At 42.4% G+C, this 26163-nt stretch overlaps 1 protein-coding gene across 3 annotated transcripts in view; it reads left to right on the forward strand.

Moving 5' to 3' along the window:
• Positions 1 to 824: 824 nt before the first annotated feature.
• Positions 825 to 26163, forward strand: part of ADAM17 (ADAM metallopeptidase domain 17) — a 37259-nt gene continuing 11920 nt past the window's right edge. For 2 of the 3 annotated variants that reach the window (XM_026087810.1, XM_026087811.1), the window contains exons 1-10: positions 826 to 1014; positions 14115 to 14247; positions 15786 to 15919; positions 16834 to 16922; positions 19167 to 19335; positions 20051 to 20181; positions 21626 to 21715; positions 22762 to 22875; positions 23443 to 23587; positions 24147 to 24235. In XM_026087810.1, coding sequence (XP_025943595.1) covers positions 918 to 1014; positions 14115 to 14247; positions 15786 to 15919; positions 16834 to 16922; positions 19167 to 19335; positions 20051 to 20181; positions 21626 to 21715; positions 22762 to 22875; positions 23443 to 23587; positions 24147 to 24235 — 1191 coding nt within the window. In that variant the 5' untranslated portion in view covers positions 826 to 917. Of the gene's footprint in view, positions 1015 to 14114; positions 14248 to 15785; positions 15920 to 16833; positions 16923 to 19166; positions 19336 to 20050; positions 20182 to 21625; positions 21716 to 22761; positions 22876 to 23442; positions 23588 to 24146; positions 24236 to 26163 lie in introns of all 3 variants that reach the window. The other variant, XM_026087812.1, reaches the window with a different exon arrangement.

Genomic DNA, 26163 nt, shown 5'->3' on the forward strand with positions numbered 1-26163 from the left:
GGTTTTCTTTATTTTTGCCTAGCACATCACTTGTAGTCATTACTGAGATGTCATAACATCTCAAAGCAGATACAAGCTCAAGCTGACTTCAGAAAACATTAACTGGCTCACCAGAACACATTCATAACCCAAGTAACACCTACATGTGTTTTTAATTGTAATAATGTGTGCCATTTGGGTACAGAGCTGATTGGCAGACCCACCATTAATTATTCTGTGCCACAAACAATCAATTGCGCTAGAAAAACTCCACAAAACCTAGTGAAGTCACTCCCCTGCATGCACCCCAGAGGAACAGCATCTTCTGCACGCTRCGAACACAACTGCATAAGGAGACCCCCCCTGCACCTGTGAGGGTCCCCACACGGCAAGCCCAGAGCCTGAACTCRCGCCCTAGGGACGCACTGCCGAAATGCCGAGCCCGCTCCCTTCTCGGGGCAGGCAGGAGGCCTGAGGCCGCCTCAGGTCACCGTCAGCGGCCCCGTGGCGAGGACTCCCCAGCAAAGCGAGGGCCCTCGGCGGGAGAAGGGGACTGCCGCGCCCCGCGCCCTCCCACCACGGCCCCACCTGCCCTAGCGCGGCGGGCACGGCAACCGGGCCGCGGGGGCTGCCTCGCACAGCCGGAGCTGACGCTCCCGAGTAGCCGAGGCTAACACAGCCGCCCCCGCCRCCCGGCCGCGCTTCGCCTTCTCTCAGCGTCCTCTCCCCGCCCCCGGCCCCGTCGGCTAAGATGGCGGCCCCGCCCGCGCCCACAATGCTCCGCGGGCAGCCGCGCTTCCGGGTGCGGGCCCTGGAGGGCGGCGGGCCCGGCGCGGCGCGAGGGGGCCGCGGCGCAGGCGGGAGGGGAGCGGCGCGGCGCGGCGTCTCTCGGACCGGATGTGAGCGGCGGACGAGCAGGAGGGAGCCGCGCTCGGACCATGAGGCTCCGACTGTGGCTGGTCTCTGCGCTGGTGTTGCTGTGGGGGCCGGGCGGGCTGGAGGCGCTCGGGCGCCCGCCGCTCCATCAGCGCTATGGTAAGGGCCAGGGCGAGACCATGCCAGCCGCGGGGGGAGGGGAGCGAGGGAGGGACCACTGCAGCGGGGCGGGGGTGGGAGGGGGGCGCGCTCGCCTCTGCGCCGGGGCAGCAACGGCTGATGGGGGCGAGACCACTGCGGGGGAGGGGGCGTCCCCGCCTCTGCCATGGCGGGGGTAGCAGCGGCTGGTGTGTGGGGCGGGAGAGGCCACTGCTGAGGGGCGGGGGGAGGGGATGGGGAGAGACCACTGCTGTGGGGGGCTGGGGCTGTGAGGGGAGGGCTGCTGGGGCAGGAGGAGGACGGGTGTGCTGGGGCAGGGGAAGGGCTGGGGATGCCGGGGGGCAGGAGGGCCGCAGCCCCAGCGTGCGGGGAGAGCTGCCCCGGCTCGGGGACGCTAGGCCGGGGTCCGCTCGAGGCCCCCACGAGGTCCGTGTGAGACCATGGCATGGCGTCAGCCTGCCTTCGAGCTGGGTTTCTGCCCCTGGCCAGCGGGTACGGGCTTGGGAMCGCCTGACCGGCGGGATACTGGCGCTGGAGACCACGTAGGCCCCATCCTATCCCCTTGTGGCAACGGTCCTGCTGGGCTTGAAGGCATTGCTGATGCCTAGTGCTGGGGGGACATTGCCCTCCGCAAGGAGGGCGAGGTAGGCGGCTTTATCTTCGCGCTCGAGATCTACTAAGGAATTTTCCTTGTGGCAGTTTGCATTATGTTAAGGCTGGATAATCATATAAATGACTTCCCTTCATAGCTCTGGTTGAAGAGTCACCGTTACAGAGAAAGCCTGAAGCTATTTGGTCTGAATATGACTTCTAGAAAGCTTAACCTGGAGGAAGACTGTTGTTTTGCTTGACTTCCGTAAACTTAATTTTACATCTAAACATTTGCTTTGGAGTGGTGAAGTTGCAAACAAAACTACATTGTGTTAGTGTGAAAGAACTGAAAAGTGATGGGCTGAACTAGTCTCACTGTAAACTGAATGAAATGCACTGTATTAAATGTACAAAGCGCAAACATTAGTGTGGGCTTTTAAAGGTTATCACTGATCTGGCAGATGAGTTGTGAGAAGCAACGGCCATTTATTACCCAGTGCGACGTCTTGTTTCCAGTTGGTGCTGCCAGTGGAGGCTATTTCGAGTCCCCTGCCTTTGTGTAGGTCTCGGAGAGTTTTCCCAGCAGATAATCCAGTCTGCGCCTCTGTCTGCCTCTGCCACGTGTCCGGTTAACTTTGTTCTGTGCAGGCCTCAGCAACTGGTGCCTGCGGGAAGCCAGTGAGGATAGGGTTCGGTAGTGGATCCTTTGGGAAGCATAACAGAAACAGAACAAATAAGGAACAATCTCTTTCCTGACACATTCTTTCTGCTTCAGCCGGGTTAGGGATTTCTTAAAACGGAGGTTGCATCTTGGTCTGTCATATTTTATACCTTTGGAAGGACCTACCTGCTATGAATTTGTGTGATCTTTGTCTAATGCCTTTTATACTCTTTGCCTTTATAACACCATGTCTGGACTGTGAGGTTTTTCAAGTAAATTAAGTACTGAGGGGAGGAAAAACTCCTTTCTTCTGTTTGTTTTTAAAATTGGATTATTTCTGTGGATGTTCTATCCTTTTTTTAATCAAAAATGATGGAACAATTATTCATTTTTATCACACCATCAGTGACTTACAGACCTCTATTTGTCTCTTCTGTCATCTCTGGTTTGAATTAAAAATATTAGTCTGTATAATAGTTCTTAGTATGGAAACAATTTCATGACTGTAATTATCTTTGTTACCTTTGTCTATACACTTTCTATTTGTACTGGATATTTTTTTGAGATGTATGACCAAGACTGCAGGCAATATTTGTGATATGAAGGTACCATGGATTTGTATAGGAGCATAGTGATGAATGCTTTTGGTTTTGTTTTCTGTTCTTCTTGAATAATTTTTTTGGTATTTTGTGTTGTTTAATAGTCCAATTTTTTTTTCTAGTGGTAATAACTGTGATGAAAACCTTTGCACATATATAGTGAGGCTTTTTTTCTTGTTATTTCACACTTAGCACAGAATTTCTTCAAACATTTTGTTGGTGTGGCATTCAGTAAACTAAATCTATAAAAGCATTTTCTGCGGGAGCTTGTCTAAATTTTTGAAAACCCAGGTATGCTCCATTAGCTGTGTTACATTTATTCATGCATTTGATCCTTTCAGAAAGCTGATAAATATTTGAGGCACTACTTCCTTGTGGAAGTAATGTAGATTGTTCCCTAGTATCTTATTTAGTCAGAGGTCTAATAATTWATACTTGATTATTATTGCTATTTATTTTACCAATTTGTTAGGTAGGAAAGTCGAGCATATTTGTTGACTGGTTCCCTAGGTCATACCTGGAGCGCTTCTGGAGATTGGTGCTGCACTTGCCGCCTTTTACTCCACTTGCAACGACACCAATTTCACGTATTTGCGTACCAGAACTAGTAGTTCACCAGTTTCATCTTCCAGTGCTTTATAACTCTTGGGTGGGTACGTTCAGACAAGACTGGTGACTTACTGCTCATTTTATTGGTTTCTTCTAAAGCCTCTTTTCTTGAGTCTTTAACTGGAGACAATTTTTGAGATTCATCCCATCAAGATAAGCTTTGCTGAGGGAACCTTAACCTCATCTGTAGTGAATGGTAATGTCAGTTATTCTTTTGCTTTTTGGTTTTGGCCTTTGACATCCTTGGATTCTTCTCTGCACCTTAGTTGTTTGACAAGACCCCTTGATTATTTAGCTGGGGTATTTTGATATGATAAAAACTATTTCAACCATTAGTTTTATGCCTTTCACAAGCTATCCTTCAAAATTATTTTGCCTACTTTACTGTGGTTTTATGTTGATCTTGCTGGAGTTCTGTGGTTTTTGTTTTGTTTTTTCCCCCTCATTTTGCATGCAGCTTTGTTTTCTGAAATATCTTTTTTTCCAAAAGCTTCTTTTACTTTGTTGTTTGGAGAGTCCTGTTTAAGTCTGGAGCTTGAGTTCTGCAAACCCAAATAGTTCAGACTTCTGACAAGCAGTATCTTGAAACAGTAATCCTTGAATCTTCCTTAGTGATTTCTGTTAAAGACTTTCTTGCTCATCTCTTTTAAAGTGCATTTTCAGCAAGGGAAAAAAAAAAAGATTATACAGTGAAAAATACGATTTGACAAAACATAGAATAAGTAAATGGAAAAACATGGATCACTTCCTAGGATTTTTCAGTTAGAGTAATCTTAGGGTGTGGTGCTTTAGGAGTTTAAACTGATCTAAATTGAGACTGCCATACACCTCTCTTCAGCTTTGTGAATCCCATCCCCGTTCTTGTGAGCACGTTCATGGAGCTAAATCACCTGAAAGTTATTACCCTTTTTTTTTTTTTTTTGGTAGGGTGTAGGGTGTCTGTTTCTGTGTTTTGTTTTCTTTCTTTGTGTCAGCTTCTTCAATTAGCACAGTGTGACTGTCCAAGTACCGGCCCTTCACAAGGGAGGAGGTAGGGAAGGTGCTCAAGGTGGGAGATGAAGGTAAGACAGTAGCAACCTCAGTTTGATTTGCCTTTAGCTGATCTGAAAGCAAGGTCTCTTTTATAAGATTAACAGCAAGAATTCACTTCTGGAAGAAATGTGACTGTACTAGTCATCATAATGATTGTTATTATAGTTTCACCTTTGAAAAATTAATGTCAACTTTCACTCTTAAAATTTTTCTCTCAGTTATCCTTTTCCTCTGAAGATAACCTTTTATAATTATTAAATATTAATGCTGTTTGTCTTGGAGCTTAGACATGCCTGAATGAAAACAGGACTTAATGTACTTGTAATGAATAGCAGTGCAAATACCGAGCTTCACTGTTGTTGAATATGACACTATATCTAAAGATACTTGCTTACTATACTTGAATCTGTTTTACAGCACAGTGATATTACTAGCGTGCTGCCACTAAGCAGYGTGTATCCAGAATTGTATTGCCCAGCATATAATCTAGCTATATGTAAAATGTGTCTTATTCTAATACCACTTGCTTTGGAAGAGATCTCTTTATCACAAACCAGGTAGGGAACTGAAGGAAATAAATGACAGCTTTTCCTGTTCCTTGGGTAGCTGACATTCTTTGAATCACTTACTGGTAGTCATTCTCAACCTGCTGTGTTGCACCAATAAAATCTGAAGTAGACAACCTGGGCTTGAATTGTTTTTTCTCCAAACTGCTCATTTACCATGCACAACCCTGCATGAACTACATTGGCTAAAGAAAGGACCCACTATAAATGGTTCAGTACAAACCTATAATGCACATCAATAGACTAGAATTCACAAGTTGTTGGGTGAAAAAAATGGAAGTGGTGTTGATGAAGAAGCTGGGGGAGCTGAGTGAAACAGAAGGTAGCATGAAACAATTCACAGTCAGTTTTGAATTATGCTTCACACTTAATGTGACAAAACACAGGAAGTCTTTAAGGCCAAGAACTTAGCCAGCTGTAAAAGGGTTACGGGGTTGGAAGTTTATTTCAGTGTCAAGAGTGTGCAGTGAGGTAATTAGTAACAAAATCCTTATGGGAGATTAAACTTCATCCTTCTGGACTGAAGGATCTGTCTGAGACCAAGGCAGTACCTAGTTAAGAGGCAAATAATGCAAATAGTATTTCTTCCTGGATGTAGTTTTATCTGGATCTTTTTTGTACCTAATGACATTACAGACTGCATCTTTGATAGCCAATTTAGGCCTTATCTTCACAGGGAAGATTTAGTGTAACCAGTTTTCCTAGCATAGTCTGCCTTTTTTTGTTACTGTTTCTTGTCACTTTTTAATATCCTGTGAAGCACCATGGCTGTTTCAGATTGTGCTAATTCTTCAGTTTGACTCCAAGTGCCAAAGTTTGGTCGTGTATCTCACAGTGCATCGCATGGGGAAAATCCAAATCCAACAGTCTGATAGCAGAAAGTTGCACCATGTGCTGCCTGCCCAGGATGCTGGGCTGGGGGGGGGGGGGCGCAGAATTGTTGCAAGGGTTTGCGGATGCAGTAATTTCCATAGAGAGTCTTACAAGCGAAGTGATAAAGACACACTCTTCTGTACTAGTTGTCTCCAGTGTAGCAAATGCTTCATGTAGACAAGGCCTTATTGAATGTAAATAAATTATCAATGTGTATTTTGTATTGTGCATGACCAATCTTTTCTACAGAGGTAATTTAATAAAGGTACTTTCTACAGAGGTATTAAAGTACCTTTCTCTGTTTTTTCTTTCTTATTCATGTGAATCTGTCAATAATGGGTCCAACTGAAAAAATAAGAAAATATGATAAAACTGAATTTCCTGATAGAAGTACTCAAAGTCAGCAAAATGCAGAGTGTCACCTGCCGCTACACTCAATTCCAATTATTAAGAATTACCTTTAGCTATTGCAAGATTTGTTTTAAATGAGAACATAATCATGTGCTTGATGTGAGTTTGTGTGTTGGCGCTACCACTCTGGTCTGACCTATAAGTAGCCGAAAAGTAAAATTCTTGTTTGCATTTGAGATTTGGTTGTGGAGGTGGTGTGAGTTTGGGAGTTTTTTTGGTTTTTTTTCTCCTCTCCTTCCCTCTCCCACGGTAAAAACTGACAGCTTCATTGCTGCTGTTCATCACTGATAGCAACAGTGATTCAACTCATTTTCACTGTTCTAATACTGTGAAATTTCCTCTGTGTGCAAAAACGCCAGCAGTGCCTTTCTGTTCTGTGGTTAGAAGGGCCGAGCAAGGAAGCGCAGAGAGCAAACTCTTTAGCCTAGAGTTCTCCTGACTGAATGCTAAAGTTACGCCAGGATTTAATTAGGCATTTATTAGTCAGTAGAGATTTATATTTGAGATAGAAGTTTATACTTAAGATCTGTTATAAATTGGTGGATTTTTTTTTTCAGCTTTTTTATAAACTGCAGGAGTCTGAGTCTGCCTATTTCCCAGATTGATCAAAAGTCCTTTGTTAAAAGGAGCATGGCGCTTGGTTAACCTTTTGCTTGAATGTAGTGTATCCTGCCGTTCTGTCCTACAAATCTCATACGCCGCTTTGCAGTATGCATGTTTGGGGCATTTCTTGCGGCCTTCTCAATACAAAGGTCTGGTCTTTCTCATGTCTTTCATCATCCCAGATGTATGTGACAATACTGCTTGTCAGCCCACAGCTTGTACAGTTTTTAGCCCATATTTAACTCTGTCACTCATGCCCTACATCTCTGTTTGCAGTATCCATTCTTGTCCTGTGCTGCTCTTACTGTGCATTAGTGGGGAGGGGAAGATGTATTATTATGCAGGGAGGCACCTATAGCTGCCACCCACCCATCAGCTGATGTGCTGAACAAGTGCTTGGTATCTGGGACATTGCCGAGTTTCCTTTCTCAGGTTGTTACTGAAATTGTAAAGTTCTGTCCCTCAGTACCTACAACGTTCCTTGAATTTTGGAAGGCCGCATCTGAACAAGTCCAAAATCATATCCAAAAGGGGAAGAAATGCAGTCAGATTTGGGGGGGGGGGGGGGGGRGTTKTCTCACAAGTGTGGCCCAGTTAGTAATTAGTCTCTACCTACAATCTACTCCACTTAGACTTTTTTGTGAAACAGCACAATTTTGTGCTGTGGTATGTAAGCATAGTAGTCAGGCTGTCAGTTTTTTGGAAAGCCGGACAAATGACCTCTTCCAGAGAAGACTGCATCCTGTGACTTGGCTGTTCTTTTCTGCAGGATATGTGAAAGCATGTGATTTGTTTGTTTGTTTGTTTAATTATTTCTTTTTTTGGTTGATCATCAAGTCATATGATGCCATTCTAGGTTTTGATGAGACAGCTGTATTGCTCTGGTTTCACTTTGCATATGAGGTTGATAATTCATGTGGCTTCCCTTTTTTTTTTTTTTTWWTTTCAATGTTTGAGCAACGTATTGCATTCTCTTTTTGAAAAGTACTGTCTACTTTCACTGATAAGGCCGAGACTGAGTTATTAAGCCAAGTAGATCAAACTGAATGAATGTTGTTTCTCTAATATCTGTTTAAGGCTGTATTTAGTGAAGGAGAAAATTTGCAAAGTTGTAAGTGTGTGAAGTAACGTATAAATAAGGAAGAGAAGCTATTGGGAATACTCAACCTAATTCAAAATAATCAAAAATAGCAGTTTAATGATCTGTACAGTCTCTGCTACATAGACTTTGCACACTTATGGACAGTATGAATATTTCCTTAAACAGGTGAGTGTTTTGCTATGTGGGATAACTTTGGAGTAGTGTAAGGGTATAGCTAGGCAAACAAGTTTTTCTGAGTTGAGTTAAAGGGCATTTTGTAGGTTATTAGCTTTTTCACGATATGCATCACTGGGCCCTTCTGAACCTGTGGTAAGTCTGAAGTAGCTTTTCTTGTGTCACCGTGCAGAAAGCGTGYGTGGTAGAGCAGCCGATATGTGGTAAATCGGCAGCTTACCTTACCTCCCAGGGAGATGGCTGTGTGCCTGTACCCTGAGGCTTCGTCTGCGCTGCGCTGGTGACTAACTGCATCCAGACACTTTGTTTTCTGATGGGGTTTAGCAAGTTTGGTGCTGTTGGGATCAATTCGGAAACATACTTTAAACATTCAGTAACGCCAATGTGGCTGGCCAATGTTACTAACAAGTTTGTCTAGAAATGTGTTTAAACAGAGTGTAAAACTTACTCTGTTATGTTTTATAAGCATCTGACGTATTGAGTCCTTGCTTTGAACCGGTTTCTCACACCAGTTCTTCTGTTCACATATGCTCGCTGAGCAAAACAGCATTAGACTCCTTGGTGGAAACACATACCCACAATGTATCCAGGCTGCTGGAAGCACGGGCTCTTGCGCGTGGGATAGGAGAGCTCCAGTTTGCTTTGTTTTCTGTCTTTGGCAATGGTTCAGTACCAGATGCACTGGAGGAAGATGTGGCAGCGCATGTAACAAACAGCTTTCCCCCAGATGGAGCTTCTCATCATGTCCTCTTCAGTAACAGTTTCCTAAAACCAGTGTAAACTGTTGAACAGAGGTATCCATAAACATTTGGGCCTGACTGCATCACCTCCTGACTTGCAAAGTCCTTTTGTATATCTGACTCAGGTGTGAATTGATTGGCCTTCACCGTTCCCGCGAGTGTTAATGGAGGAGATCTCAGTCAAATGATACTGCTATATTGCAAATAGTAACTTGCTGGTATCACAAACAAGTGCAGCTGTTTCATGTAGAATGATGGTGGCTTGCCTTAACTCTTATGATTAAGGTTAGATTCCAGTTTGTTTCCTGGTCTCAATTCTGACTTAAATTGTGAGTTGTATTTGAAGTGACTGTATTTGGACTTTTTTTAATTCAAACATTTTTATGTATGAAGAAGACTATCTTTTGAAACCTTAGTGAAGAATATGGAGCCCTTCAACCATTCAGTCACTCCCCAACTAAATTAGAATAAGTTGTTATTAATTAGCAGCTCACAAGTTTTTGATGTGTGTTTACTATCCATTGGAGATCAGCTGGAGATCAGTACCCAGGTTGTACTTGATGAGTGCTGCACAAAATGGGGACTAGAACCCCTTTTTCAGACTTGGAACACCAGTAGTGTTTGCTGTGCTTCTTCTTGGACTACTCTCTCCAGGCTTGTCATCCCAGGGCCTTTCCACACAAGACTTATTTCCATTTTTATTCTTTTCGGGATGGTGGGAGAAATAACCACAGTCATTCCTGCAAACTCCTCTGATACGCTTTTGGTCATTTTTAATTCCTGAAAGTAATATTTTTAAATATTATTAGATTTTTCTGGTTTTAAGTAGAGATGTTTTCTATCATCTGATAATCCTGAAGAGAGTTTAAAAAATGTTAGTTACATCTTCTGGGTTAAAATTTCATGCTTCTAGACAAGCTGAACCTTTATATAAGTAATGTAATTCAAAAGAATGTTGTTTATGAAATGGCTCACTTGCCACATCTTACTTGTTGCTTTCAGGACAATAGATAGGGTGTGAGACCATGGGAATTTATTGTTCTGCTTATGAAAGCTGAGGTGGTTGGAAAAAGATGCCGTTGGTATTTGAATTGGTAGCTGAATACTTGGAAAAGAACCTCCTCTATTAAAAATATGCAGTGGCCCCCAACTCTAGTGAACAGATCTGTTGCTCAGCACGTTCTTGAGTTCTTTGCTGATGGAGCAGTCTGACACAAAGCATGTTGGTGTGTAGCTTACTTAAAAGATACTTTCCTGTGCTAAAGTCAAATTGTGAAGTCTACTGACACTAAAAGTCTGGTTTCACTTTCAGCCTTGATAGGAGGTGAAAGAAAATGAGGAAGCAGTTGATGATCTCAGAGTTGTGAACAGATGAGAAGTCACTGCTGTGGGTCTGTTCTTGAGGACTTTGGAGTGTTGCCTTTGTCACCCATCTCCGTTCTCTGCTTCTCTTACAAACTTGAGTGTCTTGGTGAATATCTTGAAGTTTTGGGTCCCCCTCCCCCCCGGAAAAAAGATAAAATGAGGCAAAGACTGGCTATCATAGAAACAGGAACATATAATGAGGATAGTAGGATGAAACGAAGCTCTCCTTCTCCAAAAAGAGAAGAATGCAAAAATCTAGGAGGAGATGGAAGGGGAGGAGCCACAGGGAAGTGGTTTGGGAAGACCTGAATCAGCTCTGTGTTGTAGAAGCCCAGGGGAAATGACTCTTGGACCACAGTGAAGATAATGAAGAAGGTTATTAAATTTGAACAAAAAGTAGTATTTGATTCCTATGGCTTCCATCCATGCAGTGCTGTACTGTTGGGCTCTGTACAATTCTGTATTTCGTTTTAAAATAATGACTCTTCACCTTTTGTTTTGAAGAAACTATGAGCATGGGTTCATTTTCACAGTATGAATTTTTTACGGAAAAAAATTTGGCTTTAGTGTGTTACCAGTGTGGTTTTTTTCTACATCTGTCTGATACCTGGATTAGTTTACAGATTTGTGTCTAGTAGCAGCAAGTCTTAAAAGCTAATTATATGTCGCAAGTAAAATTAAAAACAAACAAATTTAGGAAGGGTAAGAGGAAATATTAGCAAGTGCATTCTTGTTTCAGTGTTACAGGAACTAGGAGTGTCCTGTGTTTCATTTGTTACTTTAGCAAAGTCCTCTTACTCATCTTCATCAACTCTGTAGGTCTTGTTATTATTTCCTGTGTCTCTATAAGGCAGTTCCAGAATGGTATTTGTGCGTGTTGAGGTGGGGTAGGACCTCTGAAGTTCTCTTTGCCTACCAAATAGCAAACTAATTTTGTTAGCAGACTTCTCGTGTCTCTTGCCACGAAACTGAGACACAAGTCATTTTGTCCTGCCATAGCGGCAGCTGCACCACGCTTTTTTAGCGTGGCTTCCCCCTGGTGCGGAGCTGCACTTTGCATATGGGGCTGGCGAGCGGCAGAAGTAGTATTTTTGCAGCTGGGGTTGTGCCCCTCGGGCAGACCTGGTGCTCAGCAAGTCCCCCGGCAGCATGGCCGTGGGACCGCACCTCTCTTGCTTCATGGCCCACATACCACACACCCGCGCCCTATCGTGAGCCAACACTTGGTATCCTGTATATCAGCATTCACACTAATTGAGGGTCTGCTTTAGCTGACTGTGTTGAAAGAATCTTGATTTAATTAAAAAAATGTAGGACTACACAGCTTAATGAGCTTTTGCATAACTCATTCTCCCTGCCTGTCCCTTCCTTCCCCTAAGTGGGTCTGGATAAGAGAAGATGCCATACCATAAGCAGTGAGTTATAATGGGCTTTTTTTTTTTTTTTTTTGAGGGGGGGTAGTTATTCTTTTAAGGTGTTTTTGCACCATGTGACTCCTGTGAACCAGCTCTGCAGTGTGCAGCAAGCTGATGCTCAAGGCACTGCCTGGAATGCAGCAATTTGCCACATCAGGGGGAAAACAGTGCGAGGAAGGTGGAGGAGGCTTGCTTTCTCATCTACCCTGAAATGCGCAGTGATCAATCGCAGGTGCTCTCAACCTGTGGGTTGTAAACAGAGATCAGGAAATTGCAACTGCACTGCCCTTCCTGTGTTGCTAAATGGCCGGGGAGGGGCAGCTTGCGAGGGAGCAGCCTGGGAACGGCTGCTTTGTGGCTTCTGGTGCAAGAAAGCGCACAGGTTTGGCACATTGGCTTTTGCACACGGTTGGTGCATTGATCAGGAAGCCGTCGGCTGGGGAGGATGCGGCGTTGCCAGTGTGCCGGCTGCAGCGCCGAGGCGTGCGAGGCGCTTGCTGCTTTGTTTCTTTGGCTTGCCCGCTTTCCGTGTGCACAAACACGTGTGTGCATGCACATGTGCACAGAGATAATTCTCCCCACCTGCCCCCATGCAAAAAAAAAAAAAAAAAAAAAAAAAAAGTCAGATGCTTGCCCTGCTCAGAATTATAGTGATACACTTCTTAAAGACTTTTGGGGGCCTAGAGACACCTATTTGGGGATAAGCAATGGTACTGAGTGTCAGGTTTCAAAATATATATTTAAAGTTATTTTGGGAGCTACCAATCTAGATTTCAGGTCAGCAATCCTGGCTTGTTGCACAAGAGCCAGTAAAACTCGGCTTACTCATGGTGGTGTTCATCCTGAAGCCCAGAAAAACGCGGGGGTTAGGTGGATGGGAGGTGGTGCTAGCTAGTGGTTTGGGGCCCTGAAGAGCTGCAGAAGGCCATCTTTATTAATAAAAGCCCCTTTCTGTAGCATGGTCACGTGTACTTTAGGTTGCTTGTGCCCTCAAAGCACAGCGAGGAGAGGAGGGAGCAGGCATCCCACGAAGGCGCTGAGCTGCGCGGCRGGGACTGGCCACCCCGGCGCGCATGTCCCCGGCCGCGTGGCATGACGTGTGCGAGCTTGCTCGAGCTCTGGTTGCCGACAGCTTCTGCTTAAAGCTGTCCCTGTGATTAACCCTCTGAAAGGGAGGGGAAAAAATCTCTCTTCCTAAATAGCCAGCGCTCCTTGTTGCCACTCGCTGCTTGTAGAGGACTCGTCTGTACCGGAGGCCGTGGTTTCCCCTTGTCTTATCATACTTCTTGGCTGGCTTAACAATATAAAGGAAAGAAGACCGCCTATGCCTTACGCCAGGTTGCTTGTATATGGCTGCTAGGTCTGTTCCTGTCTGTTTATATAGCTCTCCCTCCCCCTGTTAGTACTTGGTGTGTTTTGTTGGACAACTTTTAATTCCTTGCATCTCTCCTTGGCGGAGAGCTGGAAATTGGCACTTGTAGTTGCAGCTGTCTTGTTGACAGGTTCATGGCTGATTAAGACAGTCATTAAAGCTAAATCCTTTCTGTTGTCCCTTGCTTAAGAGATGCATTGGAGGCTTTATCAGTGAGAGTGAAGGCAGGTTGGCAGAGGTGTTCGTGCAGTTGCTAACTGTGGCAGCATCTTCAAAATATTGACCCGAGTTTGTAATTTGTGTGCAACTCCCCCTAGGGTTTTCATGCTCCTGATCTCCCTCCTCTGAACAAGTTTTCATGTTCTGAGTAGGGAAATCAAGGGAGTTTTGTATGAAGGGAGGTACTGTCCCAGGAGATGGGGGCACTAGGACATGTCTCATATGAAGTGCCAGGCCAGTTATTTCTGATTGAGCCATGCAGCCATCTATTTTCTGGCTACTGTGGGATGGAAAGGTAATAAATTCAGTCTTGATCTGCACTGAATTTGGTAGAAGTTTCCAGAGTTTTTTTCACCCTCAGACTCGAATGAGAAACAGGTGAATAGGGAGAGTGATTTGTTCTGGAGAAATGGGAAATGTTCTCCGCTGTTTAGTTTCCAAGAGGTACCCAGGGAGGGTATATGCTCTGCACAGCTATAGCAATGGAAATGATGACTTGGTTGCTCTAAAATTGATACAGGGAGTGAACTAAATTGTTTGTTTTTCTCTCTCGGATCGTATGTTGTCTCATGCTGTGATTTTTTTTTTTTTTTTTTACTTGACTACATAAAATGCACCTTTACAGAAATGTACAATAGTTATTCTAAAATTAGAGCAAATTGTGATCTCCTTGCTATTGAAATGGCATGCTCTATTACTTTTGCTGTTTTGTGTGTACATTTGTGAGAGGCTTTTGAAACTATACAACTCTCCTTGTTGTTCTTTCAGATACAGTTGAATCCATGCTTTCAGACTATGACATCCTTTCTCAGTCTAGTATCCAGCAGCACTCACTGAAGAAGAGGGACCTCCAGCCTGAGACACATGTAGAGAGACTCTTAAGTTTTTCAGCCCTGAAAAGGTAATTAAATCATCAGCAAAAAAAATAACTTAATGTTTTCTTTCCTGTTGTGTGATGAATAATACACAGTTTCAAAAAACAGAAATAGTTATGCCTCTGCCATGACTGGCCAGTTCTTACAAGTTAGTGATTTGCATGTCTATATAACTTCAGAGAGGCTGGGGGGAGACAGAGCAGTATGTTGAGCCACATTTCTTTTTGTTGAAAAGGCAGTGATTTAAGATTTCTTTTGCTTTGTTCTTTCCTTTGTTTTCATGTAGAGTACTTCCACTAATTGGGTTGGATTTCACTTTTACTTCATCTTGGCTACATCATCTTACTTCTTGACTGCCCTCTGGTTCTTGCAAATCTGTACCTTCAGTTTGAGGAATGTGTGTTGTATTGTGTTGCCTGGGAGTTGTTTTCATGGAGGTTTAATCCTGTTCCCACTGAGTATAAACTTCCTATTTGACAAAACTTTTTTAACAAGAAGGGAATTATAAACACTGGTGGAAGGAGAAGGAGAGGTAGAAGAAAGCAGGCACAAATGTGCCAGGGATGCTACTCTGAGTGTCAGAAAAGTCCCTTACAGCTATTGTAGTGCTGAAATTGTGAACCTGAAATGGAGAGGGTGTGTGAAAATAACATTTGTCTTAAGAAGCGTAGACTGATTTTTGTTCATCAGACATCTCGGTCTACTGTGTTCTCATGTGCCTTCCCTCATCTGCCCCCTCTGGAAATCTACAACTGTCATGCAAGTTGCTGTGCTTATTTTTTATGTCTATGTTTGGAGTTTTTTTTGTTTCGTTTTTAAGTAGCAAATATAAAAAGTTAATAGGATCAAATGTTGGCTGTCCCTGTCTTACACTGCTTTGTCTRCGCTAGCTTCACAGTGAACTTGTGCTGCAACAAATAGTTTGCAATACTGCCAGCGATAACTACAGAGTAGTTGCTGGAGGGCACACCAAAATCTGACATGAAACCCACCCAGACAAAGAGTGCACATGGCTCCCTCCAGAGAAGATTCTCTGCTTGCTTCTTGTGATAGCCTTTAGTTTTTGCGACACTCCATGTGCTGTGGATTTTTCTCTTTCATCAAATTCTACAGAGTTCAGATTTCTGTTTGGGGTCTTCTGGTTATTTTACTTCAGAAAATAAGAACTTTAAGATAACTTAACAAAATAGATTAACAAATTCCTTGGTTTGATTTTTTTTTTTTTTTTAAATCAGTGCATCATTAGCAGTAATTGTTTTTGCTTGAATGCATGTGGAAAAGGTGCGCCATGAGCAAATGTTGACTGTTGTGAATTTTGGTGTGGGGTTTTTTCTTTGTCTGTTTGTTTGTTTTTTATTAAACCTCGTTGGCACTTTACAAATGTTTTGTGGAGAACTAACAGTTTACAGTTATGAATTATATAGCATATATTCTTGTAGCCTGCTTATCAGACCTAATGCTTTCTACCTTTTCTGGGATCTTCAGTAAAATGGAGCCTGGATGTGTCTGATTCTCTTGTGTGTATAGTTTGCTTAAAAATAAATGGCAATAAATTCTTTTACAGGCACTTTAAATTATACTTAACTGCAACTGCTGAACACTTTTCAGAAAAATTTCAAGCATTAATTGTGGATGGCGAAGGCAAGGAGAAGGAGTATCGTGTTCAATGGCAAGACTTTTTTACTGGACATGTTGTTGGTTAGTATGGACTCTACCGTGTGTGTGTCAGTGCTGAGAAAGCACAGCTTTGCCCATGTCTCTTGGCCAATGGTATACCAAAATGGTATATTGCAGATATTTTCATCAAATACAGTTAGGATGAATAAGTAAACTTAATTCTTTTGCCCCTCTGATTTTGCGTTGTGTTTTGATTTTTGAGCTATTGCACCAAGGTTCAAAAATAGGACTCTTCCATTTAGTTTGGCTGAACATCAAGGTATAATTTACTYAAGCAACAGTTTGTGATCTTTTGAAACTGATGATGGTGGCTTTAATTCCAACTAGAATGCGAGATTTACCAATGTTTCTTGTCACAGGATGCAAAGCCCAGGTAGTGGTCATGCTGTGTTGCCCAGATGGTTTTATTAAAATGCTTCAACGCGAGTCTTTGTAGAGTACTTTGCTGGAAAAAAGGGTATCTTGCTCCATTTCTAGTCAAGCATGAATGCTTCCGCTAAGTTGTTTTGATTTTTATGTTGCCCATGTGATGCGGTAAAAGTCTGTTCCACTGGAATGCAGGCTGACGCCATGAAATTGCTGTCTGATAGTGGTAAGGTCCAAAGTGCTTTTGTTGGCAAAAAGTTCTGTGTCCTGTTACTAATCCCCAGAGGCATCACAACACCTTCTGCAAAAGTATCAGTTAAATAAATCAAAATCTTGATTCCTATGACAGTTGGGAGTTTAAGGCAGAGGGGATGGTTGTTGTTGGCTGCTTTTTTTTTTTTTTTTTTTTTGTAGTCGGTATAGCGTTCTTTAGAGAGGAAAGGTTTTTGGCTTGAAGTTTAAATTGTTGGGAGGGGTGTTTTTGTTCTTTACACAAGCAATGTTTCTGTAGGAATGTGTGCAAATAGATATGAATTAAATAATTTAATTTTTTCTCACTTATGTTAAAGGAGAGCATAACTCCAAGGTCGTGGCACATATTGGGGATGAAGACTTTACTGTAAGAATCAATACTGATGGAGAAGAATACAATATAGAGGTATGCTTTTCTGTTGAAAGCAATGTTCTCTTTTCTCCGTGGGTGTTTTTCCTTCTAGCTAGTCAAATTGACACCTCTGTAGTTTAAAATAGACTTGGTGGTGGTGTTTGTTTTGGAGGAAGGAGGGAAATATGAAACTGATTGACTTTTGCAAGTATTAAATTTTATTAGTGAGTTTCATTCTGTGATTTTTGCATGTTTTGCATACAACTGGGATAAAATACATCTCAGACAGGAAAAGATTTTAGAAACTGAAATGAGTAACATTCGTAATTAGTGGCAATCGTGTCCTCTAGAACAACAAACTGTGCAGTCTTCTGAGCAGGGGGGAGGTTTGTTGAGCTTTTAAAGATTTTTAGCTTTGTTATATCTTGGAATTTTTTTCCATTTGTAGAACTTTGTTTGGAGATCTTCTTTCTCTGCTGTCTTGTTTCTGTTTTTCACTATTTTCATTGCTTGTGCTATTTTGAACTATTGGTTAAAAAAGAATATTCCACAAATATATAGTTAAACACTACCCTAAATGAGTTGTTCAGTGCAGTTATTCCCAGACGCAAACTGTGTTGGAATGGGTGAATAATAGTAACTATGGGTGAGTGTTATATGGATATTGTAATTGTATCGAACCCAAGGAAATTCAGAATTATGGGTAAACTTGAGAAATCCAAACACGTTAAAGTAGGAAAATATGTGATTAGCATACCCAAACCACTGTACTTGTCTTGCATTGAGAGCGTATAGTAGCTGCTTGATTATGACTAAGAACATTTGTGGTCCAAGAGTAATTTAAGCACATCTTTGTTCCCTCCCCCAGCACCGCCCCCCGGCTCTGTCTGTGCAGCTGGGTAGAGCTGGGCCATGGAGCTGAGGCTCTGGTTTGTCCACGCTGCCTCACGGTTTGCGTCCCCGGGCCAGCTTTGGCCCCTAGCCAGCCCTGTCTGAGATGGTGCATGTGCCAGAGAGAGTTCCCAAAGGGCTTTATGGCCAAAGGCTCTTGCCTGCCTTTTCTTTCATGGTTCTCCTACAGCATTCAGAAGGGTGGTGGACCTCCATGTGAACCCCCTCACCGTGCCCTCGCACGTGCAACAGGTGCCTTCAGTTTCATGCCGTGGACACATAGTCGCCAGGCTGGCGCAGCTGTCATGTTTCTGGACTATTTGGCTTTGAACCAAAACCACCACACACTAAAAAAATAAGTGTCTTTGTTATAGGTAAACGCGACAAATTGACAACCACTCGGGCCGGGTTGCATAAATTCCAATTTAATAGAATAATTGAGCAAGTCACAAGTAAGCAAAACAGCGCTGGGCGGCCGGGGAGTCCCCTGCTCCACCAACGGCGCGCGCGATCCCCCGCTCACAGTCCCCTTATATGCCTGTAACTTCTGTGGTTGCGCCGGCTGTTGCTGGGGGGGGTCGGGATGAAAGCTGGGGTCTYYCTCTGCGTTGTGCGTGGTGCCCTTCAGGTCGCGCGCATACATTTCACAATGCAATATCGCTCTGCTGGCTCAGTACAATCATTGTGGTGATAGCCCGTACTTAGCGCCTAGTTTCATGGTAAAATCACTTCACGAGGTGATAGCCCGTACTTAGCGCCTAGTTTCATGGTAAAATCACTTCACGAGTTGATCACCTATCACATCTTGAGTTCAGAAAGTCACTGCCTAAAGTCTGGAGGAAACAGAACCACGTGCTCTGTGGTGTGGACATGGACAATCTGTGTTGCTTGGCCTTGACCGGAGGACAGTTCCTGGCCCTGTTGTATTTGGTAGTGTAAAGCTGTAGCTGTTATGGCTGTAGTATAACAGGGATGTGTCAGTAAAAAATGATGATAAATATATATCTGCAAGGGCAATCAAGACTCCCTAGCTTGATATTGCTGTGGAGGGAACAGAGGAGCTTGAGATGCCTCCTCAGCTTGCACTTCTGGAGAGGAGGAAAAATTTTGTTTCTTCTACAGCCTTATCAGATGGTTGCTGCTGCTCTGTTGAGATAATCTTAGATCTTTTGATGCCTGCGTAGCGTGAAGGGTTGAATTCTACAAGCTTCTTTACAGAAGTAGTTTTGTCATTAGATTTATTTCTGTGGGTAAAATGATCAGTCCAGTGTATTTGTATGTATGTGTGTGCATACATAGAACTGTGGACATTTGACTATATATATGGCTTTTATTTATATAAACTTAGTGTTTGCATTCATGTGTTTCTAACCAGTTGCATTTCTGCCTTGCTTGTTGTGCTGTCAGCCACTCTGGAGATTTGTAGATAATGTGCAAGACGAAAGACTGCTTGTCTACAGATCTGAAGATATTAAAGATTTCTCACGACTGCAGTCCCCCAAAGTGTGTGGTTATTTAAAGCTGAATGAAGAAGAACTGTTGCCAAAAGGACTGGAAGATAGCAAGCAAAATGAAGGTGAGCGCCCGTACCCTGGGAGAGCAGAGCCTTGGAAATGAAAGCTGGAATTCTGTTTGTGTAGGCAAGTAAGATCAGAACCTGGGTGGTAATCTCTGCTGCTGCTTCTAGTTTAACTATTACCTCTTTGAAGTCATTGGTGGGGGGGGGGAACAACAGTCCTTTTTACCCCCCCCCCACCATCCCCCCAACAAAAAAAAAAAGGCCCAACAACTGGTGAAAGGAAGAAACTGTCACTATTGGCAGCCTGTTCCTTCCGGTCTTGCTGAAAGGATGTTTGGCTCTACTAGTGTATAGACTAAATAGAGGAAGCTATTTGGTCAGGCCTAAGTAATGTGTGTCTGTGATGGCCAACAGCAGTACAAGTTTGCTTTTAAGGTGAAGATTAAAGCAACTTTGTCCTTCTATGCGCTGTGCAGCAGGACAGTGTTTGGCTTCTGTAGTCACTCAAAAAATCCATCTTGAGCTATGATAGATTGTGAAAACTATGTAGGTAAATCTATTTAATAACTCAGTTTCACCACTATACGTTCCTTATAACAGGTAAGGTAGAGGACTGTTATGAAGACAAAACTTTAGAAAGAGTTATTCTCTACCCTCCCTCCCCCTCCCCCCCAAAAAAGTTGTGTTCATGTCTCAAACAGGAATAATATGGACAACCCTGGACAGTTTTACTGATTGTTTTATTTAATTGTGTTTAAAACATTCACATTAGCAAGCATCCATCGGGAGAAAAGAGCCATTTCGGAGAGCTCAAAAAACACGTGCAAGATGTTGGTAGTAGCAGATCATCGCTTTTTCAAGTATATGGGCCGTGGGGAAGAGAGTACTACTATAAACTATTTGGTAAGTAAATATACTCTGTTATAATTTGCTAGAGTAAATGGGGAAATAAAAAAGTGATCCAGTAACTATAACACAACTTACAGCTTATGCTACTTCTCTAGAATATATATATATTTATTTCATGGCTGTGTGTGCTTTTTACTTGGGCAAGTGTTATATGATGCTTTTAAAAATGTTTTTATAATGGTGATAATGCTGTAGTTAAATGGTCTTCAAGTTTAGTTTATAAGCAGAACCCCTCATCTCACATGCTTTTTGTGGCTATGCTATTTTCTCCTAAAACTTACCTTTTAACAGGAAGAGTTTTAGAATCTCCTAATTCTTGGCATTTGGTGTAAACGATCCAAGCATGTTTAAAGTTGATAGGAGAGGCACAAGCAACTTGTATCATTCTTTTCAACTTCTTCCAGGATTCTCTGGCAGAACAATAGAATTAGAAGGGAGTGTGATTAGTTTGGTTGTAGGTGGGGTTGTTTTAGCTGCCTTTGCTGAAAGGCTGTTGCTAGGCGTTTCTCTGCCTCGTGAAAGTGGAGAGCGGGGGTTTTGGAACTAGAGACAAAGCCAAATAAAACCACCTTTGGAGGTCTGCTGTTTCTCAAGAGCCTCTTTCTGAGGCCGAATCTTTGAAATACTAATCGCTGTCTTTGCTGACTTCTCGACCTTTCTGTCCCCAGAAATGTTTACATTGGTGAGGTAGTGGAGCCTCAGTTCTTGGGTTTGCAGAGATGCTGTTATCTGAGCATCTGAGAGATGATTCTTTCAGGCTGACCTCCGGCTGTGTTTCCTGGGTAGATGTGTACTGTAAACAACACAGTGATTGGAAAACTAAAGTATAAGCTAGTATTGAATATTCCTCAATGTCACTTTTCATTCTGAGCAAGTTTGATGGTTCATATTTAGTAGAAGCTGATTTTTAAGATGAGAACAGCTTGAAAAAGGAGATAGTGATTGTGAGCATTGAAGAGAGGCTTTCTGGAACCTTACGCTCGAACATAATGAGGAAAATAATAGTTTATTGCCTGGGAGAGGGAAGCAGACCTTAGAGTCAGTTAAACCGGTGAAGCATAGTGCTAAAACAGAACAGTAAAAACACCCCCCTCCTCTGCCCATCCCTTCAAAGAAACCTGGAAAACTAGTATATGAAAAAAAGCTTCCCAAGATGTCTTGTTCTTAATATTATCTCTCTTCTACTGCACAAATCAAAGTAATAAATGGCAAAGTTTGTACTGTTTTTATGATGGAAAATTTTCAGGGATACTTGATACTACACTTCTGAATCCAAGTACTGTTTTTGGAACAGTGAATAGTCTGTTATGTTTTATGAGATTCAGTTTTATTTTGAAATGAGTGTTTCTAGATAAGCATATTGCAGCTTCCCTGAGCATCTTGATCTTCATTACGTGAGAACTTGAAACTAAATAAACTGTTTTTCTTTTCTACATAGATTGAATTGATAGACAGAGTAGATGACATCTACCGAAATACTTCCTGGGACAATGGGGCCTTCAATGGGTACGGCATACAGATAGAGCAGGTATTCACTGAACTGTGCAAGGGCTTTCAAATTTAAAGCACAAGAACATGTTTTAGATATTAGAGTTTCTGATTATTTTATCTGGATTAGAGCTAAAATAATCAAATCTTACATTATTAACTCCAGCCAGAAGTGCTCTGAACTAGTGTCTTACCGGAGGTGTTAATAATGATTTGACACAGCGTGCCCATTTTCAGCTCCTCGTAGCTTTGAGAGGGGAGTTTGCAGGGAGAGTCTTTCCATACTTGATCTCAATTCAGAGGTGCTTTCTTCCTGAATATGAAAAGTTATTGTTTTGGTCAAACATACTCTTATGCAAATATTTCATGTTTCTGTCTATGGCTGGTGCTAATCTTACAAAGCCTGAATGTGCTTCAGAGATAGAAGAAAAAGCACAAATCCCTGCCTGAGAAGCTTTAATGATTAATATTGACAGTAGACATCGTAATATGATAATAGGGTAGCAGGCTAGTACAGGATTGAAGATTGGCTCCTGGAAGTTTGTACACAGAAATCTGGAAAATGGCAATTAAATGATTAGGAATCTGTCTGCTCTGTGGAATGCAGAGTGTGTCATGGTACAAGGCTCTAGAGAAGTAATTTAATGAACACCTCCCYCTTGTTTGGTAGGAGAAAGGGTTAATTTGGGTTGGGGGAGTTGATTCTAGGCCACTGGGAAGATAGCAATCTTTAAAATTTGTTCTGGTTAAATAGAACCCCAAGTTTGGGGTTATTTGTACTAAATGTAAATCCCAATTGTATTTGCTTTTTGGTAGAGTAACATGCATCTCAAAGAAGAATGATACGGTGAAAACTGGTAATGTTACTCTATAATAAACAGCTGGTTTAGTCCCTTATGATGAGGTCAGCGTATCTTAGTTAGTAGCAGCTGAAAACTTACCATTGGGAGAATGCAGAGTCTGAGTTCTGCTTCTTGCAGATCTACTGAGGCATTTAGGATGACATTTTGAAGGGTGGAAACTTTTTTGTAGCTATAAAATTGATCAAAATTCCTCTATATTGTTGTTGCTRTTTTTTAAACATAGATTATCATCCACAATGAACCAAATCAGGTAAAACCTGGAGAAAAGCATTACAACATGGCAAAAAGTCATCCAGATGATAAGAAAGATGCCTGGGATGTGAAAATGCTGCTAGAGGTAGGCTGTAACCCTTGACAAATTGCGCCCTGTACAGAGAATTACTCACTTTACACAGCCATTCTTTAGTAACAGATGAAATTCTTGTACTTCCTGCGCATGATGTACACACGTTACACAAAGGAAAACTAGCTGACATGCACTGCAGCCCAAGGTAAGGGGCTTCACTGTAAGATTGTAGAGTACAAACCGACTAGCATTATTAATGTGTGGCTTATGTCAGAAAGACAGGCCTGTACAAGTGCAAGATCCACGAAGAGGTGAGTTTTGTCTGGCCCTGAGACTAACTGGCTTGTGACCTTCGTCAAATTATTGCACTTGGTTTCCTCTCCCTTTGAAAAGGGGAAATGAATAAACAGTTACATAAATGAATGTGTACAATGTACTTGAGTATCCATTTAATTTTCTGTAGCTTTGTAGGAGAGAAAAACAGCTGCTTGTTTACAGCTTAATCAGATCTAGAAAATGCCTGCCTCATTAGATAAATGTTCTTATCAATATATTTCTGATATGTACCATAAAATGTTTTACTAAGACTTGGGTTTTGTTTTTTTTCTTTCTTTAAAGCAATTTAGCTTTGATATTGCTGAAAAAGCAGCTCACGTGTGCCTTGCTCATCTCTTTACATATCAAGATTTTGATATGGGAACACTTGGATTGGCTTATGTTGGCTCTCCCAGGCCTAACAGCCATGGTGGCATTTGTCCAAAAGGCAAGACTTCTTCTTCTTTCTCCCCCCCCCCATCCCCCACATCGTGTGTTGAAAGCTAGTCTTTGTTATTTGTATTTAATCCTCTTATAACTTCCATGGGGCATGATATGTCACTTGCATAGTCTCTAGTGGTTGAGTTCAGGATAGAAGGGATGGCCTTTTTCTTGGCTGAAGTGAGGAGRAGGAGGCAGGGAAGGGTAAAAGTCATTAGGCTTTCCAAAGTGAACAAGCTGTGTGAAGGCCTGGCTAGACTGGGTGCCACTTTGCGTAGGTACATCTCGTAGCAGTTCTGAAATTGCAGATGCTGCTGTCTTGGATATTTCTTATATTCCCCTTTCCTGCAATATGTGAGCTGTTTATGCTGTGCTTGAAAGACTCCCTACTGAAAAAACTGGGAAAAGGCAGGGTCTCACTGTTGAGTCAGTGAGCATGGTAAAGCTGTTATTTTCCCAAACAAGGATTCCTCCTCTTTCCTTCCCCCCCCCCCACCAAAAAAAGAAAAAAAACATTCCAAGAAGAATGTTTTAAAATTTGACTTGTTTCTCTCTCATTTCTATAGCTTATTTTAGTCAAATTGCCAAGAAGAACATCTATCTGAACAGTGGCTTAACCAGCACCAAGAACTATGGGAAAACTATCCTCACAAAGGTAGGAGATCACAATCTTCTGCAGAGGGTGAATGTGGGCATATGGGAAGTGTTTGGTGTACATACTTGCTTGTTGGTGCTGTGCTTTCTTGGAGCACGATAAATTTCCAGTATCTGTCTGAAACAAGCTGCTGGGTCTGAGTTTGAGTCAAATCCCCGGGGACAAGGATCCAGGTCACAAAACCCTCATCTTTRTTCTTGTCCCTGCTGCTGGGGGGAGTCAGGACTGAATGGAATTGAAGACTGAATACACTGGGGACCAGTAATGAGGAARTGTACCCAGTGTGTGATAGCAGCAGTCATCATCCAAATGTAAACAGGACTTTGAAATCTAAAGATGAATTCAAATGTATGTTGCTTTGGGGCAAAGAGAAGAAAAACTTCAGAGTGAGCCATGTAATACAGCAAGTAGACTTGCAGTAAGAATAAAGTTAAGTCTTTCTTATTTCAGTCAGCAGACTATGTTTTTACTATTCTGTACATCTGCAACATGCAGATGGAAGATTGCTTGTGCCTGCTCTGTTTCCTACCTGCAAGGCAAAGTAGGAGGTTTAGTTCAGGTCTTTTAATAGAATTCCTCTATTTTTTCCTGAATAATAGAGAAGAGTGCTAACAAGCTCTGTCTCCTGGATTGTTCTGTTGTTAACCTTAATGTAAATTGATGCTGTCTAGAATTCTTTTTTTCGTAGTTGATGAGATAGTAAATACCTAAAGGCCCGAATGTGAATTTTTTCCCAACTTGTAAAGATACCAGAGCAGAGCCTGCCTTTGCAACTACCAGATCTTTGCAGTTGGACATATTTTTCTTGTGCTGATTTCCCAGCTGTGCTTTGCTGTAGTCTGATTTTGAAAGGAATTCATAATTGATGTGTGGGCTAAAACTTGGCACAGAAGCTGTCAAGAAGCTAGAAAAAGACACTGAACCTTTGTGTTAGAGAGATGTTGACAAAGCGTTCTAGCTGTTGCCATGCCATTTGCGTTTGCTGTTCAACCTCCAAGCTGGAGTTCAGTCTTGGATTACAAAGGAAATTGAGTTTGACTTCTTCCTAGGAGCAGTCGCAAAAGCCCCAGAGAGCTTGGCATGACCGTTCACACAGCTCCGCTGTGCAGTGAGTCAGCGGGAACATTATGGATTACTTTCACAGGGAAAGTGTCACAGCGTCTGCTTGGGTTTCCAAAAAAACCTGCTTAAAATCCTTCCACAAAATGAATGCCACAAAGTACAGGAGCACTCTCTGGGCAGCTCTCCTGTCCCTGGCTCATGTGTTATGTGCTCAGCGCTGGCTACCGCTGCTGCTTACTGCGGTGCTTAGTCCTTCCTGTGCCTGCCTGGCAGCAGGAGCGATGGTTGGCTTGTCCAACTTGCCGCACTCTCTCATGAGCCACTCGGTCTCCTTGTGGTTAACTTTTATTTCTGTGCTAGGTTTATTTGTGGTTGTTGCTTTGTGAGCCCGACACCATCTGCTGGTCAAGGCAAYGCAGAGAGGTGCACAGTGCAACGAGGCAGAGCTGGTTTTGGATCCTCAGCAGAGGGAGTTCTGTCTTGCAAGACGATGTTGCAAATCCATCCCTGTTGGGCTGTTTGTAGATGGTTTTCCTAGCACTCGTACARTAGGAGAGCTTATTCAGAGCTCTAAATGTCATCATCTGTTTAGGAGAAATAATTCCAGTGGCAAGATAAGTTAAACAAAAGATTGACTAATCATAGTTTGTTTGGATTTTTTTTGTTTGAACTTTTTTATGCCCTCCAGCTATTTAAAATCAAATTTTGACACTTTCAGTATCTGCACTTCATTGAAAACAAAATTGAGTTGGTATTCTAGGACAGTGTTTTGCCTCTAATAGTGGGTTTAGTATTCAAACCTAGTCCTGGAATTCACCTTTGGAAATGCACTGTAATTTTGCTTGTCTTTAGTTCCCTATTTTCAG

The sequence above is a fragment of the Apteryx rowi genome, unplaced genomic scaffold (genome assembly GCF_003343035.1).
Source record: "Apteryx rowi isolate R43461 unplaced genomic scaffold, aptRow1 scaffold_738, whole genome shotgun sequence".
Lineage (NCBI taxonomy): Eukaryota > Metazoa > Chordata > Aves > Apterygiformes > Apterygidae > Apteryx > Apteryx rowi.